The sequence below is a fragment of the Heloderma suspectum genome, chromosome 14 (assembly GCF_057233095.1).
Source record: "Heloderma suspectum isolate Gila_16-S chromosome 14, 16-S_ref, whole genome shotgun sequence".
Lineage (NCBI taxonomy): Eukaryota > Metazoa > Chordata > Lepidosauria > Squamata > Helodermatidae > Heloderma > Heloderma suspectum.
Genome location: NC_139471.1, coordinates 20,540,332 through 20,561,182, shown reverse-complemented (window position 1 = coordinate 20,561,182; position 20,851 = coordinate 20,540,332). Strand labels below are relative to the sequence as shown.

General features: G+C 49.4%; 1 protein-coding gene and 1 long non-coding RNA gene across 2 annotated transcripts in view; one reads left to right on the top strand and one right to left on the bottom strand.

Moving 5' to 3' along the window:
• LOC146335759 (uncharacterized) overlaps nt 1-16,959 on the bottom strand; it is a 38,586-nt gene extending 21,627 nt beyond the window's left edge. The window contains exon 1 of the long non-coding RNA XR_014785858.1: nt 16,793-16,959. This is a non-coding gene — a long non-coding RNA (uncharacterized LOC146335759). The remainder of the gene's footprint in view (nt 1-16,792) is intronic.
• Nucleotides 1-20,851, top strand: part of SLC27A4 (solute carrier family 27 member 4) — a 49,377-nt gene that overhangs the window by 703 nt on the left and 27,823 nt on the right. The window contains exons 2-4 of the mRNA XM_084820687.1: nt 12,654-12,777; nt 12,921-13,087; nt 18,343-18,737. Of these exons, the coding sequence (XP_084676813.1) occupies nt 12,775-12,777; nt 12,921-13,087; nt 18,343-18,737 (565 nt within the window). The 5' untranslated portion in view covers nt 12,654-12,774. The remainder of the gene's footprint in view (nt 1-12,653; nt 12,778-12,920; nt 13,088-18,342; nt 18,738-20,851) is intronic.

The window sequence follows — 20,851 nt, the reverse complement described above, 5'->3', positions numbered from 1 at the left end:
TTGAAATGAATGGGACAGCGTTTAGTCGTGACTAACTGAGGCCCCATTCATTTCAAGGGGTCTTCTCTAGGTAGGGCCAACGTTGGATGCTGCCCTGTATGTGGGTGGTAGACCGGTTGAAATGAATGGGGCGTTGGTTAGTCGTGACTAACTGAAGCCCCATTCCTTTCAAGGGGTCTACTCTACGTAGGAGCAACGTTGGATGCTACCCTGTATGTGGGTAGTGGACCCTACTTAGAGTAGACCCCTTGAAATGAATGGCATCAGTTAGTCGTGACTAACAAGCCCCATTCATTTCAATGGGCCTGCTCTAAGTAGGACTAACATTGGATGCCCCCTGCAATCGCCTTCCCTTTCTAACGAGCAGCGGCCAGCCTTGCAGCGCAGTCCTCTGCATGCTTACTCAGGAGTAAGTCTCATTCAGTTCAATGGGACTTGCTCCCAGGTAAGTATGTACAGGACGGCAGCCACCCTTTTGGCTAAGGCTGCAAGAAATTCTGACAGTCCAGTCTGGTGCCTGTTTACTCAGGAGTCAATCCCACTGAATCTAAAGGGCTTTACTCCAAAGTAAGTGTGCATGGGGTTACGCTGTACGTGCCCACCACCAGCTTTTTTTTAAATTTTTCAGAAGCATCCGTTGATGCTGGTGGAGCTAGGAGGGAGGACCTTACCCCTGGCTCCTGGCTGACGGCAGCTCCCTCATTCTGCTGCAAAAGATGGAAACAGAACAGCCTCCTGCAACCCGGTGCCCTCCATATGTGTTGGACTACAACTCCCATCATTCCCATGCTGGCTGGGGGTGATAGGAGTTGCAGAGTTGCAGTCCAAGCACATCTGGAAGGAACCAGGTTGGGGAAGGCTGGAAATGGAGTGGGGGCGGGAAGGAGAGAGAGAGGGAGGAGAGATGACCATTTGGGATGCTAAGGGCATGTTTAGACAGAAAAAAGTCCTAAACTCCCAGCATTCCCCAGCTGGGGCTGCCGTCCTGTACATTCCCCAGCTGGGGAATGCTGGGAGTTTAGGACTTTTTTTCTGTCTAAACATGTGTAGGATCTCACCCTTAATGATTGACATCATTTAAAAAAAAATACGCCACCAGATTTACAGTTCATTCTTAAACTGGTGTTAACTGGTGTTTTCTTTTGAAAGCCCAAGATGCTTTTTGCTGGAAGAAAAAAATACAATGGGAAGTGTTGCAATGGGCCCCCCGCTTCCTACAGATATAGAATCACACAGACCCCTTTTAAAACCACTTCTCCCGTGATTGGGAGGGAGATTTCTCCCTTCCGCAACCTGTGAAGTTCCTTGAGCATAACAGAGGGTTCCCCCTCTGTAGTCGGTGGTGCCAGAAAACCTACCAAAAAAGCCCAGCTGCTTTTGCTTTGCTTGTGGCCTCCAGTCACATCTCAGTAGGCCGTTGCCCCTTTTAGATTTGATTTGGGGCAGGTTGAACCAGAATCCCTCACCCTTTCTAGTTTTGCATGTTCCGGGTCGCACCTTTCACCCACCTGGCGTCCACGGCCCTCTGGGGGTGGGAGGGAAGGGAAATGTCTTAGCTGGGTTGCCATTTACACATTATCATATCTTGTGCAAGCACAAGGCATTCTTTTCGCTCGAATGGGTGGTTCCAAGCATGAAAACGGCGACAAAAGGAATCATAACGTTGGCTGCAGGTGGAATGGGGAAGATAAGTGAAGCTGTGTTGTGGTTTCTAAAGCTGTGGATGTAGAAACTGGAAATGCAGCTAAGGACACAGTCCTATGCATGTTTAGACAGAAAAAAGTCCCACAGCTCCCAGCATCCATGCTGGCTGGGGAGTGCTGGGAGTTGCAGGACTTTTTTCTGTCTAAACATGCATAGGGTTGCATCCTTACCCACGTCATTTTTAAAACCAGGGATGAGCCATAAAGTGATGGAACACATGCTTTGCGTGCAAAAGGTCCTGGGTTCGACAGCTGGGATCTCTAGTAAAAAAAAAAGGAAGAAAAGAAAGGAAAGGAAAAAAGGATAGCTGGGCTGGTAAAAATACTTACCTGACAACTTGGAGGGTGGCTCCCCACTCAAAGTAGACATAAGGATAAACAACCTGGTGCCTTCCAGATGTTTTGGACTTCAACTCCCATCAGCCCCAGCAAGCATGGCCAATGTTCAGGAATGCTGGGAATTTGTTTATGACATTTCTGTACTGCTCGTGAGCTCTCTGGGCCGTTCATAAAAACAACACTTAAAACCGTAAAATACATAGTGAAACTTAGTATGAATACCAGACAGCCCAAACAGAATAAAACCACAGTAAGAACCAAGATAAAACCCAGCGGCAGTGCAAAGATCTAAAAACCCACGGCCACCATTTTTAAAACTGAAGGGCTAATAAGCCTGGGAAAATGAAAAGGTCTTTGCCTGGCACCGAAAAGACCACAGTGTATGTGCTAGCTGAGCCTCTCTTGGGAGCACCTGGTTCAACAACCAGGTTCATTGTTTATTCGGTCAGTCGCTTCCGACCCTTCGTGACTTCATGGAGCAGCCCACGCCAGAGCTTCCTGTCAGCCGTCGCCACCTCCAGCTCCCCCAAGGTCGAGTCCGTCACCTCCAGAATCTCATCCATCCACCTTGCCCTTGGTCGGCCCCTCCTCCTTTTGCCTTCCACTTTCCCTAGCACCAGCATCTTCTCCAGGGTGTCCTGTCTTCTCATTATGTGGCCAAAGTACTTCAGTTTTGCCTTTAATATCATTCCCTCAACTGAGCAGTCTGGCTTTATTTCCTGGAGGATGGACTGGTTTGATCTTCTTGCAGTCCAAGGCACTCTCAGAATTTTCCTCCAGCACCACAGTTCAAAAGCATCTATCTTCCATAATCCATAAATACATGGCTTTGTCAAAAACAAGTCCTGCCAGACAAATCTGATCTCATTTTTTGATCAAGTAACCTCCCTTGTAGACCGTGGGAATGCTGTAGACATAATATACCTTGACTTCAGCAAAGCTTTCGACAAAGTGCCCCATGATATCCTGATGAGCAAACTAGCTCAAAGTGGGCTAGATGAAACAATGATCCGGTGGATCCACAGTTGGCTACAGAATCGGACTCAAAGAGTGCTTATCAATGGGACCTTCTCCAACTGGGGAGAGGTAACGAGTGGGGTACCGCAGGGCTCTGTCCTGGGCCCAGTGCTCGTCAACATTTTTATTAATGACTTGGAGGAGGAGGTGCAGGGAATGCTGATCAAATTTGCAGATGACACAAAATTGGGCGGGATAGCTAATACTTTGGAAGGCAGAAACAAAATTCAAAGTGATCTGGATAGGCTGGAGTGCTGGGCAGAAAACAACAGAATGACATTTAATAGGGATAAACGCCAAGTTCTGCACCTAGGAAAAAGAAACCAAAGGCACAGTTACAAGATGGGGGATACGTGGCTCAGCAACACTACAAGCAAGAAAGATCTTGGAACTGTTGTCGATCACAAGCTGAAGATGAGCCAACAATGTGATGTGGCTGCAAAAAAGGCAAATGCTCTTTTGGGCTGCATTAATAGAAGCATAGCTTCCAAATCCCGGGAAGTACTAGTTCCCCTCTACTCAGCACTGGTTAGGCCTCATCTGGAGTACTGTGTCCAGTTCTGGGCACCACACTTTAAGAAGGATGCAGACAAACTGGAGAGGGTTCAGAGGAGGGCAACAAAGATGATCAGAGGACTGGAAACTGGATACCGTCGTCTCCCGCTGCCTTGTTATTAGTAATGCTTCTTAAGGCCTATTGAACCTCACTCTTCAGGATGTCTGGCTCTAGCTCACTGACCACACCGTCAAATCTATCCCCGATATTATTATCCTTCCTATACAGATCTTCCGTATATTCTTGCCACCTTTTCTTGATCTCTTCTGCTTCTGTTGGGTCCTTGCCGTCTTTGTTTTTGATCATACCCATTTTTGCCTGGAATTTACCTCCGATGTTTCTAATTTTCTGGAAGAGGTCTCTTGTCCTTCCTGTTCTATTATCTTCTTCCGCTTCCGCGCATTGCTTGTTTAAAAATAATTCCTGATCTCTTCTGGCTAACCTCTGGAATTTTGCATTTAATTGGGCATATCTCCCCCTATCACTGTTGCCTTTTGCTTTCCTTCTTTCTTGGGCTGCTTCCAGTGTCTCAGCATACAGCCATCTTGCCTTCTTGGTTTTCTTTTTCTTTGGGACGTTTTTTGTTGCCGCCTCCTGAACAACGTTGCGAACTTCTGTCCACAGTTCTTCCGGGACCCTATCTACTAAATCTAGTCCCTTAAATCTATTCTTCACCTCCACTGCATATTCATGAGGAATATTAGTGAGCTCATATCTAACTGATCTGTGGGTCTTCCCTATTCTCTTTAGTCTGATTCTAAATTGTGCAATAAGAAGTTCGTGATCTGAACTACAATCAGCTCCAGGTCTTGTTTTTACCAACTGCATAGATGTCCGCCACCTTTGGCTACAAAGGATGTAGTCAGTCTGATTTCGGTGTCGACCGTCTGGTGAAGTCCATGTATAAAATCGTCTCTTAGGCTGTTGGAAGAGAGTGTTTGTTTTGCACAGTGAGTTGTCTTGGCAAAATTCTATCAGCCTATGTCCTGCTTCATTTTGTTCTCCCAGACCATGCTTGCCTGTAATTCCAGGTGTCGTTCGACTACCCACCTTAGCATTCCAGTCTCCTGTAATGAAAATAACATCTTTGTTTGGCGTACTATCCAGTAGGTGCTGCAGATCCTCATAGAACCGATCTACTTCTGCTTCTTCAGCATCTGTGGTTAAATGGCTTACCCTGAATTCGAATTGAGATCATTCTGACATTTTTTGGATTGTATCCAAGCACTGCTTTAGCCACTTTATTATTAATTATGAAGGCTACTCCATTTCTTCTGTGGTCCTCTTGTCCGCAGTAGTAGATCTGGTGGTCATTTGATGTGAAGTGGCCCATTCCAGTCCATTTCAGTTCACTTCCAATTTGCCCTGGCTCATAGATCTTACATTCCAGGTTTGGCAGGTGCAACCAGACAAGGGCCCCTGGGGATGATGTAAGGGTTTGGGCAGGTGTATATGGAAGGAGACGATCCTTCAGGTAACCTGATTATTGTCCAATAAATCCGAAGGGCACCAGGTTGGGGAAAATTGGTGTAAGATTGCAAAGGGTTTGAAAGTCTGGATTCAGGGGGACGGGTTCAGAAAGATGGTAGCCAAGTATCTATTATTAAAATGAAAAAGATATTGGGAAACGGGAGTTGCTAGGCAGCCCCGGATCCATTTCCCAGGGCCCCGGATCTGTTCCGGATCTATTCCCCCCCCTCAGCGTAATTGCCATGCAGGGAGGAATTTTCAAGGGAGGTTGAAGCTGCAACATGCTGAAACAGGCCCCCCCCCCCATTTTCCTCTGCATGGCAATTAAGCTGTGGAAAAAAAAATTTCCGTTGGTTTGGGATGATTTGGGTCAGGGTGCAAATAAATTGAGGAAATCATTTTATTTGAGCTGATTTGGAGGAGAAATTAATTGGCTGGTTTTGCCTCCAGTAAAATTTAAGTAAATGCTAGTAATTATTTCTAAGTGTGCATGTATAGATATAAATTAGCATGTGCAGATTTTGTGCAAATGTGTGTCTTAGGGGTCTGGAATCTTTAAAGTGCCTAGCAATTCCCCTCTGGGGGGGAAAAAAATGCTGTTAAGTGCATAATCCTATGCATGTTTAGATAGAAAAAAAGTCCTACAACTCCCAGCATTTCTTGGCTGGGGAATGCTGGGAGTTGTAGAACATTTTGTTTTTGCTGGCTGGCTGGGGGATGCTGGGAGCTGTAGGGCATTTTTGTTTTTGCTTGCTGGCTGGGGGATGCTGGGAGTTGTAGGACTTTTTTTCTTGCTGGCTAGGGAATGCTGGGAGTTGTAGGACTTTTTTTTTGTTTGCGGGCTGGGGAATGCTAGATGTTATAGGACATTTCCTGTCTAAACATGCATAGGATTGTACCCTTAAAGGCTGAAGGAGGGTCATATGTGTTTTTGACTGAAATGCAAAAGTATTTTTAGGTGCTGCACCGTTCCCGCAAGCAATAAGACAATTAGGATTAATGCTAACAGGGTTTTATTTCCTTTGAATAAGAAAGCACTCGGCAATTAGTATGTGTGTGTGTGTGTGTGTGCGCGCGCGCATGTGTGTGTAATATTTCTTTTTATTTACAAATATTCGAGCAGCGTATAGTGGAAGCAAATATGGCCCTACAGCAGGCAGATGACCACTAATCCTGCAACAGGTGCTCAAAGTGGCCCTTGCAGTCCCCTCCCCAGGCCGCTTCTATTTCAGCTTGTCTCCTGCCAGGGCGGCCCAAGACATTTTGCTGCCTGAGGTGAAGGGCGAGATACCCCGCCGCAATTCCATGTGCAGAAACCAGCCAGACTGGTAGTTGAATCTTACTTTAACACTGGCGGCAGGACAGCACCCTCCATCAGTCTTAGGGCAGCAAGCTAGCTTTGGGGGTGCAGGGCACCTCCAGCATTTTGCCACCACCCTATGCCCCCCACCCCAGCATCTGCCATCCGAGGGGGCTGCCTTGCTCTGCCCAGTTTCAGGGCCGGCCCCTACTCCAGTGCTCAGGAACTCTCAGCAATCTGTCTGTCTCCCAACTGAAACTCACTACAGAGTGTTTAGCGTCACGGTGCCCCGCTGGAAACGTGGCGAATTGTTCCTTGCTAAAACAGGCCCCGTTCCCACCCCTCTCCAGAGACTCCTGTGTCGGTAACAGCAAAGTCGTTCGTGTGGACTACAGGACTGATGCCATTTCGCCTTTGCTCAGGTGTAAAGGATCAGGGCTCTGGCACGACAGCAGCGCCTCGAGACGCCTGTGCCTGCCGCACTGTTTGGACGCCTTGTGCAACATGCGCCCAGCCGCTTTTGAGCCCCTTGCGAGGCTGCGTCCTCAAAGCAGCGGAGAGAGCAACTGCAGCGTTGGCACCTGCGAGGGGAGCTTTGATCGAAGCCATGATAGCTGGATAGAGGTGGAGGTGGCTTTGCCTTCTGGGAAAGATGGCAGGCGAGATACCAGGGCAAGGGCAGAACCGTGGAGAGGGTGGGGAGGGGAAGGGAAGGGGGTAAACAAGGCTGGAGAAGGAAGGGATGGAAGGCAGAAGGGAGCTTGTGTGTCACTTCCGGTTGCCTGGGGGTGAAAATTATTCATATTGTTGTGTGGATGTTGCGCCATGGCATCAGGAGCTGGATTGATATTTCGCCACTCCCGTGGATTTTCCTGATGTTCAGGGCCAGCCCAAGACATTTTGTTGTCTGAGGCGAAGGACAAGATCAACAACAATAAAAGTCCCAGGACACGCTAAAAGTCTTATTCTATGCTGTTAAATGCCTGGGAGGAGAGGAAAGTCTTAAGGGGGCTCTGGAAAGATGACAATGTTAACCCCAGTCAGACCTCACTGGGAAGAGCATTCCAAAATCAGGGGGCCACCACTTAGAAGGCCCTCTTGATTATGGAGCGCTCTCCGCAGAAAGGGCCATTGAATCTTATTTCAACCCTAGCAATGGGATAGCGTCCTCCACCACACCTGAGGTAGCAGGCTGGTTTAGGGGACCTGGTAAGGTGGTGTGAGAGATGCAAGTCTGACCTCCAGTGGAGAGGAACAGCCGCAGAGTTCATGCGGAAGAGTTGCCTCACTCTGCCTTTTGGTAGGGCCAGCCCCGCTGATACCAAAGCCCAGGAGGTTTTCGGACAGTGGGACACATCTCTCTGGATGGGTGGGAGAAGAACAGGGTAGTGGTTGCTGGGGATTGCATCCTGCTCCTGGCCTTGTTTCCCAGGGAGTGATCTGTAGTCATTGCTTCCTACGTTGGACTCTTCTGAATTTTATGCTGCTATGATATGCGTGTGTGTGTGGTTCTGCAAAGTTATAGAGGGGAAACTTCCTGCTTTAAAACAATATTTAATATGCCTTTATTTATTTGAGCACAACAGCGGGTTGTGAACCAGGCACTTTGCATGTCCATCTGTCAGATAGATAGTTTTTTTTATTTTTATTATTACATTTATATTCCACCTGTATTTTTCCTTCCAAGGAACCCAGGGTGGCTTACATGATCCCCCTCCTCCTCTCCATTTTAACCTCACAACAACCCTGTGAGGTAGGTTAGGCTGAGAGCCTGTGACTGGCCCAAAGTCACCCAGTGAGCTTCGTGACCAATAATGTGCATGGTGTGGAGAAAGTGGAGAGGGAGACATTTTTCTCCCTCTCTCATAATACCAGAACCTGGGGTCATCTCATGAAGCTGATCGGTGGGAGATTCAGGACAGATAAAAGGAAGGGCTTCTTCACACACCGCAGAGTCAAACTATGGAATTCGCTACCACAAGACGTAGTGATGGCCACCAATTTGGATGGCTTTCAAAGGGGGTTGGACAAATTCCTGGAGGAGAAGGACATCATGGCTATTAGCCCTGATGGCTATATGCTACCACCAGTATCAGAGGCAGTGTGCCTGTGTACACCAGTTCCTGGGGATCATGGGTGAAAGGGTGCTGTTGCACTCCTGTCCTGCTTGTGGGTTTCCTGGGGGCAGCTGGTTGGCCACTGTGTGAACAGAATGCTGGACTGGATGGACCCTGGTCTGATCCAGCAGGGCTGTTCTTATGTTCTAATGTTCTTAATGTGTTCTTGGAATTGACCCGCCAGTGCAAACATGGATTGCATTTGTGTGACAGCGGCCAGACTCCATCTGGGAGCAGCTGCATGGAAAGGAGTGGTTCTGGAGGCTGTTTATATTCTACTTTCCCCATCCTTAGGGCTAGAATCCTTAAAAAGCAAGGGCATGTAAACTTTACAGTCGAAAGGAAACGTAACATTGGCTTTCTAACAGCTCTGTAGCGGCACTGCTGCATAGCAAGGAGAGCGCATACTGAAGCCACCCTGCAGTCATGTCCCTTCAGCCCAAGGGGGTCCTCTCTCAGCCAATTCGTTGATGCAACTCAGCCCTCCGTGGCTGGATTGATCCAAGCCCTCGGAGCCATTGATCAGCTTTTTGCCAAATAACCTTGGCTTGAAGCAAGCCTGGAAACTGCAGAGTCATACGAGGATTTTGTAAGTGAAGCTCTTGTGTTTCCTACCATGTTTCCTGTGAGCACTCCGACTTCCTGTTTCTCCCAGTCACATCAAAGGGCAGAAGGATGCACACGTTGACGGTCACGGAGGGATCGCGTTTGTGCTCCGGGAGCAGAATCCAGCCCTTTGGAACCTTTCACATTTGGGAAAGGTTGGTGCGCCCCAGTGGCTTCCTGTGTTGCTCTGTGCACGGCTTTTTGGTTGCATGCACGCAAAGCGCATCAGACGCTGTGTGCACGGATACCCAACATTTCAAATAGAGATGCGCTGGCAGAGTGGTAAATTTGGAAGTGCAGCACATGACAGTCTCTACGGCCTTGCCCCCGAAGAGAGTCCAGCATTTCAGGCATCTGTGTTGATCCAAATCAACAAACCAGCTCTCGCCACTTTCCTCTCCACCAGGAGCAGGTCTTTTGTAAAGTTCATGGGTCTGAGTTGCCCATTCAAGACCAAGCCAGCCCCAAAGACTTTGCATTACAACAGGGAATGAGATAATGTTGCTGGGAAAAGTTCATTCCCCCACCCCCCAGCTGCTGTAGATTGCAGCTAAACCACAATCTGGGATTGTTTAGCTTAGAAAAGAGGTCAGTGAGGGGAGACATGATGGCGATGTACAAAATTATGCCTGGTGTGGAGAATGTGGAGAGGGAGACATGTTTCTCCCTCTCTTATAACACTAAGACCCAAAGGGGTCCCCCCATGAAGCTGATTGCTGGGGAGATTCAGGACAGATGAAAGGAAGGACTTCACACAGCGCAGAGTCAAACTATGGAATTCGCTACCTCAAGACATAGTGATGGACACCACCTGGGATGGCTTTAAATGGGGGTTAGACAAGTTCAGTTGTCTCAGTTACTCTGTAACAGCTTGCCCTGCACTGATTTTAAAAACCAGGAGGGTGTTTGTTCTTTGGGCTAAAGATATTATGCCAGAAAAAAACGTAATTGTCCTGCCCTGCGTTATCAGCAGATCAAAAAACAGCTCCACGGCTGCAGTGCAGGAAACAAGAGGCTGTGCAGCGCATGGTGCCATCGTGCTCATGTGCAGACACACCCCTGTGTGCTAGAGACAAGATGCATCCCTCCTAGAATCATAGAAGAGTAGGGTTGGAAGGGACCTACAAGACCATCGAGCCCAACCCCCTGCTCAATGCAGGCATCCAAGTCAGAGCGTCCCTGACAGGTGGCTGTCCAGCCTCGTCTTGAGTGTGGGAGAGCCCACCGCCTCCCTAAGGAATGAGTTCCATTGCCGTATTGTTCTAACAGTCCGGAAGTTTCTCCTAATGTTCAGCCGGAATCTGGCTTCCTGTCACTTGAGCCCATGATTCCGTGTCCTGCACTCTGGGATGATCGAGAAGAGATCCTGGCCTTCCTCTCTGTGACAGCCTTTCGAGTACTTGAAGGGTGCTATTCTGTCTCCCCTCAGCCTTCTCTTCTCAAGGCTAAACATGCCCAGTTCTTTCAGTCTCTCTTCACAGGGCTTTGTTTCCAGTCCCCTGATCATCTTTGTTGCCATCCTCTGAACCCTCTCCAGCTTGTCTGCATCCTTCAAGTGCAGTGCCCAGAGAATCCTCTCAGAGATTTAAGTGCTAGAGACCATAGGAGTGGATGGATCCCTGCAGAATGATAGCATCCTGTTCAGATGGGGGAAAGGGTGTCTACCCGAGCCCCACTCATGGTGTGAGTTTCATTCCTCTTCCTGAACACACCTCTGAAAAGTCACCAAAATGACTGTGCGGGATGCTGTGACAAAATGGTGTGTGTGTGTGTGTGTGTGTGTGCGTGTGTGTGTGTTTCAGCTTGGCCCTCAATCCAGAAAGCCAATTCAAAGATGAGGATCCCAAGCTAATAATAGGGTTACAGGAAGAATGTCTTTTAAGGGTGCAATCCTATGCACGTTTAGACAGAAGAAGTCCTACAACTCCCAGCATTCCCGAGCCAGCCATTTGTTGCCCCGAACAGACCACTTGAAAATTGCTGGGAGTCTCGGCAAACAACTTAACAAACTTTTTTTTGTTCTACAAATCAAAGCGGCGATTTGTAGTGATAGTGACAGACTCAGGTGGCTTTAAAAGGGAGTTAGACAAATTCCTGGAGAAGACAATCAATGGCTACTGGTCCTGTTACCTCCAGTACCAGAGGCAGTATGCCTGTGTACACCAGTTGCTGGGGAACATGGGCAGAAGGGTGCTGTTGCACTCATGGCTGGCTTGTGGGCTTCCAAACATATAACAGTGATTCTGGCTAGTTTGCACTGACTGCCTGTATGTTTCTAAGCTCAATTTAAGGTGTTGGTTTTGACCTATAAAGCCTTACATGGCTCGGGACCGCAATGGAGCACCTCCCCCAGCATGAACTTACCCATATACGACGTTCATCATCTAAAGCCCTCCTCCAGGTGCCTCCTCCGAGGAAGGCTTGGAAGGCGACAACAAGGAGGAGGACTTTTTGGTGGCAGCCCCACAATTATAGAATGATCTCCCCAACAAGGCCCACCTAGTGCCAGCATTGTTATCTTTTTGGCACCAGGTTAAGACCGGCTCTCAGGCTTTTGGCAGCATACGATGAGGTTTTAATCAGGTCCTGGATTTTTCTTATTGTTGATTGTTTAAAATTGTTTCAGATATATGTGTGTCTCTGTGTGTGCTCTTTGTTTATATGTCTGTATGTAAATGGTTTTTATACTATATATAAAGTATTTTTAAGGTTTAAACCTGTGTAAACAACCCAGACAGCCTCAGCGATTGGGCGGTATAGAAATGTAGTAAGTGAATGAATGGAATTTTATTCTGTTTGGCCACCGTGCGAACGAATGCCAAACTAGAGAGGCCTTTTCTTCTGATTCTCTGATTTAGCGTATGCTGAGAGCCATCCCCAAACCCCGTTAGCTGTGCTGGCTGGGGATGATGGAAATTTCAATCTGTCATGTCTGGAGGCAACCTCCCTGGGGAAGGACAGCAATGCAGGATGGAAAGTTTTATTCTGACATCTCTGTCTTCAGCACAGATGTTGCCTTACAGCCAATTTTGTTCCTCCCACTCCTCCCATTTGGGGGGAAAAAAGGTGCAGGGGTTGAGATGGAGCTTGATCCTGAAAGGCAGAACCGTACCCTTAACATGCACAGCCAATGCCATTCCTGCGGCTGGATGCTCAAGAGAGATACCACGTTGCGAACAAACGAAACTGAGCATACCAAGCAGGGAGAGTTAAACGAAATACCTAATTTTGCTTGGCTAATAAATAATCCATGTTATGCCGGTTGCATATGTACTTTTAATGATGCCAGTGTCTCACCCAAGCTGGGAGCAGAGCCAGCGCTGACGTTTCTCATGCTTCTTCGGGGGAAGGGGATAAGTCTGCAGAGTTTTGTGGGGAGCAACCGGCAAAGGTTTGAGGGGGGCCTGACCTCTGCAACACCCCACCCTATTATGTGTGGGTGTTGACAAGCTGCCAAGATGCCATAGGCCAGGATAATGGCCAATAATCAAGACTCGCCCTTGGACCTCTCGCTATCAGAGCATTTTTATCTCATTGCTTTTCAGGTTATGGTGCTAACTGTGTCATCTCTGTTTGGAGAAACCAAACCGGCAGAGAGACATTGAGAAAGCCAAAGGCTGCCGTGTGAGAGAGACGAATTGCTAGGACTGGAACCCTGCATTTCCCATGGTAAGTCGGGCTTCTGGCTTTTCATTTCATTTTTGGAAACCTCCATTTAGGTGGGTCAGTGTTTCTGTCCTAAATGGCCACTCCAGGTTGGTAGCTCCGAGGGGGCGTTTTGCTGGAGATGACTTTGTTGCCTCTTCCCCCAGGCCAGGATGTTCCTTTTGGTGGCTCTCCTGCTGCTCATGCTGGTCTTCCGGTTATACCTGGACCTGCCATGGATCCAGGCTGCCCCAGCCCTCTTGGTGATCTACTTGGGGTCTGGCAGATGGAGGTTCCTTCGGGTCTTTGTCAAGACGATCAAACGGGATGTCAGGTAAGTCGTGCATGCTGGCAAACACCTTTGTTTCCTTGCGTTCTTGGCATGGCTGCCCCAAGAACCTTCCATTACTGGGATGGCTGCTGCTCTGGCCCGATGCGAAACGTTTCAACGCGCTTGTCCTCAGGCAGATTTCTCACAAGGGCCAAGGGAAGCACAGCTGCCGGCTTGGGCTGTGGAATTCAGGATCTTGAGGCTAAAACTAGAGGCTGCAGATGGGGGTGGAGCTCAGCTCAATGGTAGCGCCCGTGACACTTTGCATGGAGAGGGTCCTCGCTTCAGGCCTGGGCTTCCCCAGGAAGAAGGCTCCGAAAGGAGTGATGCAAAAGATCTCTTTCTGACTGAGATGCTAGAGAGCCATTACCAGACAGACTAGACAATACGGGGCTGGATGGACAAACAGCTGAACCATAAAAGGCAATTTCCTACTTTTAAATGTGGGGTTGCAGCCCCAAAGCAGAGACTGTCAAATTAATTCCCCCCACCCATTCCCCCCACCCATTCCAACAGCAGGCATTTTTGAAATTCCTAGCCGACAGAGAGAAGAACCCCCTCTCCTATTATATCCATGCCGCACGTTGCACAGTAACAAACAACAAATGTACCTGTCCTGATAATTGCTGCGTTGTGCTTTTCCCTGGCCCCTACCATTTATTTATTTAATTATTTAACTAACTAACTAACTAACTAACTAAGCTAATTAATTTCTATATGGCCCAATAGCCAAAGCTCTCTGGGCGGTTCACAGAAATGAAAACCACAAGGTGCAGCATAAAACAATATAAAACATGAAAGCTTAAAACTGCAATATAATGGTACAACCAGAATAAAAACGTAGCAGCAATGCAGAAATTTAAAATACAGATTTAAAACACCATAGCTAAAAGGCTAGGAAGCTAAAATTTATTTATTCATTTCATTTCTATACCACCCAATAGCTGAAGCTCTCTGGGCGGTTCACAAAAATTAAAACCACAAGGTGCAGCATAAAACAATATAAAATATGAAAGCTTAAATCCTCAATATAACGGTACAACCAGAATAAAAACCAGAATAAAACCTAGCAGCAATGCAGAGATTTAAAATACAGATTTCAAACACCAAAGCTAAAAGACTAGGAAGCTAAAATGCTAAAATGCTGGGAAAATAACTCCTTTCTTCACCTGACGCCGAAAGGAGTACAACATAGGCACCAGGCGAATACTCTAGGGAGCTCATTCCACAGCTGGGGTGCCACAGCAGAAAAGGCCATCTTTCTGGTAGCCACCTGCCTCACTTCCTTTGGCAGGGGCTCCTGGAGAAGGACTCCTGAGGCTGATCTTAGGATCTGGGCAGGTACACATGGGAGAGGACAGTCCTTCAGATAACCTGGCCCCAAGCCATTTAGGGCTTTGAATGTTAATACCAGCACTTTGAATTGAGCCCGGACATGGAGTGGCAGCCAGTGCAGATGGAAAAATGCTGGCATAATATGGTCACATTGGCCAGTCCCTGTTAACAATATCGCTGCCCTGTTTTGGACCAGCTGAACTTTCCGGACCATTTCCAAAGGCAGCCCCATGTATAACACACTGCAATAATTCAGACGAGAGGTTATCAGAGCATGGATAACTGTAGCTAAGCTATCTCTGTCCAGATAAGGGCGTAGTTGGTATATCAGCCTAAGCTGATAAAAGGTGCTCCATTTCACCGAGTCCACCTGTGCCTCAAGTGACAGTTCTGAGTCCAGGAGCACCCCCAAATGATGAACCTGATCCTTTAGGGGGAGCGTGACTCCCTCCAGAACAGGTTGAATATCACCTAGCCGGGCAGACAAACCACCCACTAACAGTACCTCCATCTTTCTGGATTGAGTTTCAGTTTATTGGCCCTCATCCAGCCCATTATTATGCTCAGGCACTGATTCAGAACAGCCACTGCCTCACCTGGGTTTGATGAGAAAGAGAGGTAGAGCTGGGTGTCATCCACATATTGATGGCACCTCAGCCCACACCTCCGGATAACCTCCCCCAGCGGACTCATGTAGATGTCGATCAGTACAGGGGATAAAATAGAGCCCTGTGGAACCCCATGGCATAACTGCCAAGGCACAGAGCAATAATTCCCCAGCTCCACCTTCTGGAATTGGCCATCCAAGGAGGAGCAGAACCACTGCAGTGCAGTGCCTCCAACTCCCAGCCCAGACAACCTATCCAGAAGGATACCATGGTCAATGGTATCGAAAGCCGCTGAGAGGTCCAGGAGAATCAACAGGGTCGCACTCCCCCTGTCCCTTTCCCGGCAGAGGTCATCCCACAGGGTGACCAAGGCAGGTCCCGTTCCAAAACCAGGCCTGAAGCCTGACGCTGATGATGTTGGACTCGATGGTCTTATAGGCGCCTTCTAACCCTACTGATCTATGAGTCTATGACTCGATGGTCTTATAGGCCCCTTCTAACCCTACTATTCTATGAGTCTATGTAGGGCAGCTTTCCTCCACCTGGTGCCTTTCAGATGTTTTGGACTACAGTGCCCATCAGCCCCGACCACTGACCAGGCTGGCTGGGGCTGATGGGAGTTGTAAAACTTCTGGAGGGCGCCTCATCAGGGAAGGCTGATGTAGGGGAACGAGACGCACAACACTGCAATGTCAGGATGCTGGTAAAATGCTGGAAGGACAGATTGCCTTTTCAGGGGCAGCTACACATTGAATTGCATGTGTCGTTTCATCCTGCGAATCAAACCTTTTTTATTTTTAAAGTAAGTTTCCAGACCCTTTGAGATTGTTTTGCACTGTCAGTTTCACTAGTCCCAGCTTACCCAGCAGTGCAAGCCTATGCCTGTCTACTCAGACGTAACTCTCATCAAATTTACTGAGACTTACTCCTAAGTAAATGGGTAGAGGATGGCAGCCTAAAACTTTCTTTCCATGAATGCTACCAGATGGGAGAGAGGCACAAAAAGCACACACATTAAATCTGTCTTAAGTTCTGAATATCTTGCTAGGTTTTCTGGGTTTTAGTTTCCCCGAGTTCCTCCTACTTCGGGGGAGGAGAACCTGTGGAATTCCAGATGTTGTTGGACTCCAACTCCCATAATCCCAGCCCATTTGCCATGTTGGCTGGGGATGATGGGAGTTGGAGTCCATCAATATCTGGAAGGCTGCTGGTTCACCCACCCCTGTCCTAGTCAGTTTCCTTTCACACATTATATATTTTATATGTGTGTGTGTGTGTGTACCTAAACATGTGAAAGTGTGAATGTAAAAACTTGTGTTTGAAAAGTTACGTACCCTAATACCGGTACACTCCTAAGTAGAGATGGGTGAACAAGTAATGTCTGAGTTCACCAAAATCCTCCAAACATCAGCCTGATGCAATTCTCTCCTCAATTTGCACTCGCCTTTGTGCTTGCTGTTTGTTGTGTGTGAGAATGGAAAAAGTGCGCAAAATACGATCGAATGGGGAAATTGTGCAAAAAATGCCAAAGTTGCGCCAATTTCTCATCATAGACTAAAGCATGAAATTGTGTATTTTTAAAAATGTGCAATCTCAAACTTGGGGCAGGGGGAACGGACAAAATGTACATTTTTTTTTAACACCTTCGAGAATTTGCGAACATTTTCGGAGAACACATTCTGCTGCTCGCACTTGCATTTGGGGTTGCGAACAAGGCACGTTCGCATGTTTTGCGAGCAGAGAGTAAATTCTCGAACACACCTACCCGAAGCAGAGCTGAGGCTGAATGTGGCTCCCCTGTTGACTGCCGGCTGCGTGGCCCTTGGCCGCTGGTTGCTGTGTTACGTGTGGAACGGAGCTCATGCAGGGAAGGGTCATTCTTTCTTTCTGCTAGGAGTAGAATTGTGCCTGCTGTTGATTCCTGAGCAAAGGACAGAATCTCCCTTGAGGCAGTGCTCCCTGCCAGGCTGCACTTTGGACTTTGGATGTGCCCACGGAATCTGCCACCAGGTTTCCCAGAGCACAGTCAGATTTCAGCCAACGGCTTGCCTCATCTGATGCCTCCGTTCAGGCAGAACTGGTTCTTGAGGAGGAAAACATACACCCAGACTTGCACAGGAGGATAAGCCGTGGCACCTTTCGGGGTGTGACAGTGGGGAGAGGACGGTTCTGCCAGCCTCCCTAGACGTTATTGGCACCGTGTTGCAAGCAGATTTCTCAACCCCTGGATTGAGAAAGGATAGACCAAGGTCATCAATTGGCCTTCCCCAATCAGGCGCCCCCAAGATGTGTTGGGCAGGCTACAATTCCCAATGCTGGGAATGCTGGCTGAGGATTGTGGGAATTGCATTTCAACACATCTGGAGAGGCCCAGGTAGAGGAATGCTGATTTAGCAATACAAAGCACACAGCCAAAGGAGGGAACAAGTGAGCTGGGAGCACATCATGAGGACACAGCCCCTCGAGGTGCGCGTCTTACATTGTGGTTTAGATTTGGACTACAATTCCCATCATCCCTAGACAGCATGGCCAATGAGGTTGGGGAAGGCTGCCATCAAAGAAGAGGAAAGCTCCTTGAAACGACACACACAGCGTAACAGGGGCTATTGTTGTTTTTGTTGGATGGGGGGAGAGAAGCAATAATTGACGGAAACCCAGAGTGGTTGGCAGGGCTACCAGCGGGCTCCAGGGGACTTTAATATATTGCTGCTGATGGGTCCCCATCTCTGCCCCTCACTGCCCCCCCAAAAGAAGGCCCTCGCCTGCCTGCCCAGTGCTGCCACCGCAGCTGAAGAACCGCTCGCGACCCCAGACTGCTGCCCACAAAGCCCCTCTCCCACCCGCCTCTGCCACAGTGGGAGAACAGCCAGCGGGGCTCTTCGGAGCGCCTGACCACCCTCCGCCTTGCTTTGGCAGGCACAGGATGAGGGTGCCGCTGGGAGTCCCGGCAGGGTCCACCGCCCTCCCCAGTCCGCTGCCTGAGGCTGGGGCTCACCCCGCTTCAGGGGAGGGGCAGTCCTGATGCCACCCTCCCCAAGCTTTCCTCGCAGGACGTGCTTTCCGTGCCCCTGACCATCTCCGCTGCCCTCCTCTGAACCCAGTTGGCTACATCAGGGGGTGAAATGCACCGTGGCTCTTGCGCAGGTGAACAGACCTACCTGTCTGATGGATAAACGGTCAGGTGTCAAGTCCTAATGGCGCTGAGCATGCTTGCGAATGAAGGCGGCCTCTGGCCTTGGTTGTTTTCCCCCCTGGGCTGAGCTGGCCAGCTGTCACCGCTGCCTCTCCTCACCCGTGCCTTGTTCTGCTCGCCAGGACCGGGAGCGTGGTTGGCTTGACCCGCTTGAAGATTTGGTGGTACGTGAGGCACAAGTACACTGTCCCGCAGCTCTTCCAGCAAACGGTGGGCAAGCATCCGGAGAAGGCAGCCCTCATTTTCCAGGGGACAGGCGAGACCTGGACCTTCCGAGAGCTGGACGCCTACTCCAGCCGGGCGGCCAACTTCCTGTACGGTGAGGGCTTCCGCTCCGGGGACGTGGTGGCCTTGTTCATGGAATCCCGCAACCAGTACGTCGGCCTCTGGCTCGGCATGGCCAAGATCGGAGTGGAGGCAGCCCTGTTGAATTCCCACGTGCGGCAGGAGTCTTTGCTGCACTGCATCAGCGTCTCCCGGGCAAAGGCGGTTGTGTTTGGGAGCGAGTTGGCCGAAGGTGAGTGAGAGGAGAGGGGGAAGAATTGGGGTCGGGGAGTGGATGGGAGGGTACGGAGAGAACGTGTGCGGGGGGTGGGGAGAGGGCGCCGTCCTTGCTTGCTTAAACAGGGCCGCAAAACCGCTTTCAGCCCAAGGGCTGAGCTCAACTTGAGGAGAAGCTCTCCGGGCCCACGGTCCAGTGGTGGGTGGAGCCAAAGTCCAAAGAGGCGTGGCCAAAGGCAAAGGAGGCAGGGCCCAAAACACCAGCGATGCCAGCTGAAAGCTCTTCCTGCCAGCAACGAAGCCTTAGGAGAGGCATTTTAGCCTTTTAGGACGGGGGAAAAAACCTGCCCCAAGGCCAGGAAGCCACCATGGGGAAAGGGGCGGAGCAACGGGAAGGGGTGTGGTCTCCTGGGAAACCCTGGGGGGGCGGGCTTGGCCCCCAGGACAGAGGCTCTGCAACCTCCCCCGCCCCAGTCTAAAAGACCTTTAGGATAAAGCTGTCAGGGCAGCGTGCTAGAAAATAAGCCCAAACATCCCTATAAAATCACACCTAAAAGGAGCACGCAGCAGAACTGCATCAGAGAAAGGAGACTCAGCCTCTAAGCTAGACTGGCTGGGGAAGGCTGGGAGTTGTAGGGATAGTTTTGTAGGGCTGCAGGAATGCTGGGAGTTGTAGGGAAAGTTTTGTAGGGCTGCAGGAATGCTGGGAGTTGTAGGGATAGTTTTGTAGGGCTGCAGGAATGCTGGGAGTTGTAGGGATAGTTTTGTAGGGCTGCAGGAATGCTGGGAGTTGTAGGGATAGTTTTGTAGGGCTGCAGGAATGCTGGGAGTTGTAGGGATAGTTTTGTAGGGCTGAAGGAATGCTGGGAGTTGTAGGACATATATGAGTTCTTATTCTGGCTGGGGAGTGCTGGGAGCTCTGGGACTTCTTCCTGTCTAAACTTGCATCGGACTGGGCCTTCACTTGACTGCCGTGACCCCCCCGCAGTTTTCAAGTGGTCTGTTCGGGGGCAACAGAGTTTGAGAATTGCTGCACTAAACTCTTAATGGGATTTCCCAGTTCTTGGCCAGTTTAACTCTGGAGAGGTGAAAAACGAGGGAATCTTACTCATTTCTTTACAATACGTATTTATCGCTCTTCATCACAGCTGGATCTCGACCAGCTCACCATGTTATAAAAGAAGCAAACGAGCACAGCGTTACAATACCACACACGAAAACACACCGAGAATCATCTTTAAAATAAATTGTTCCCCTCACCCCCTAACAGGAATATTGTTCCCCAGCAGCGGTGCCCTCCGCATACTTTGGAGTACAACTCTCATCAGCCCCAGCCAGAGCGCCCAGGGACCAAGGCTGATGGGAGCGGTAGTCAAAAATAGATGGAGAAGGCTGCTAGAAGCTGTTAGGGGCAGTGGAGGCTGGATGCTCCGATGTCAGTGGGGCAGTGAATCTGTTCTAGGTTTCAGTCAGAACCAGTCAGAATGGGCTCAGCGCCTTTGATAGCTCCTTTAGAGTTCTGACTGGTTCTGACTGAAACCCAGAGCAGATCCTCACTGACATCGGAGCCTCCACCGGTTAGAGGTTCAGGCAGGACCAACGCTCCCTCTGGCCCGTTTTCTTTTCCAGCTGACACCCAACGCCCCATGGCTCCTGGATGCCAGTGGGCACGCTCGGACCTCATCGGGCTTGGGAGGGGGGTTCTTTAGGGACTCTGGAGGAACAGCCCTGTGTAGTGGTGTGGCTGTGTTGCCGTGGTGTAGTGGCAAGAGTGTTGGACTAGGAGCTGGGAGATCCGGGTTCTAGTCCCCACTCGGCCATGGAAGCTCACTGGGTGACTTTGGGCCAGTCACAGACTCTCAGCCCAACCCACCTCACAGGGTTGTTGTTGTGAGGATAAAATGGAGAGGAGGAGGATAATGTAAGCCGCCTTGGGTGCCTTGCAAGAGGAAAAAAGGCGGGGTATAAATGCAATAAATAAATTTTAAAAATCTGCTGCCTGAAGTTGTCCTCTCGCTCCTCCCCATGGCAGGGCTGGCCCAGTTGGAGGCTCCGATTTCGGTGGGGCTGTGAATCCCTTCTGGGTTTCAGTCAGAACCAGCCAGAACTTTAAAGGAGCTATCCAAGGTG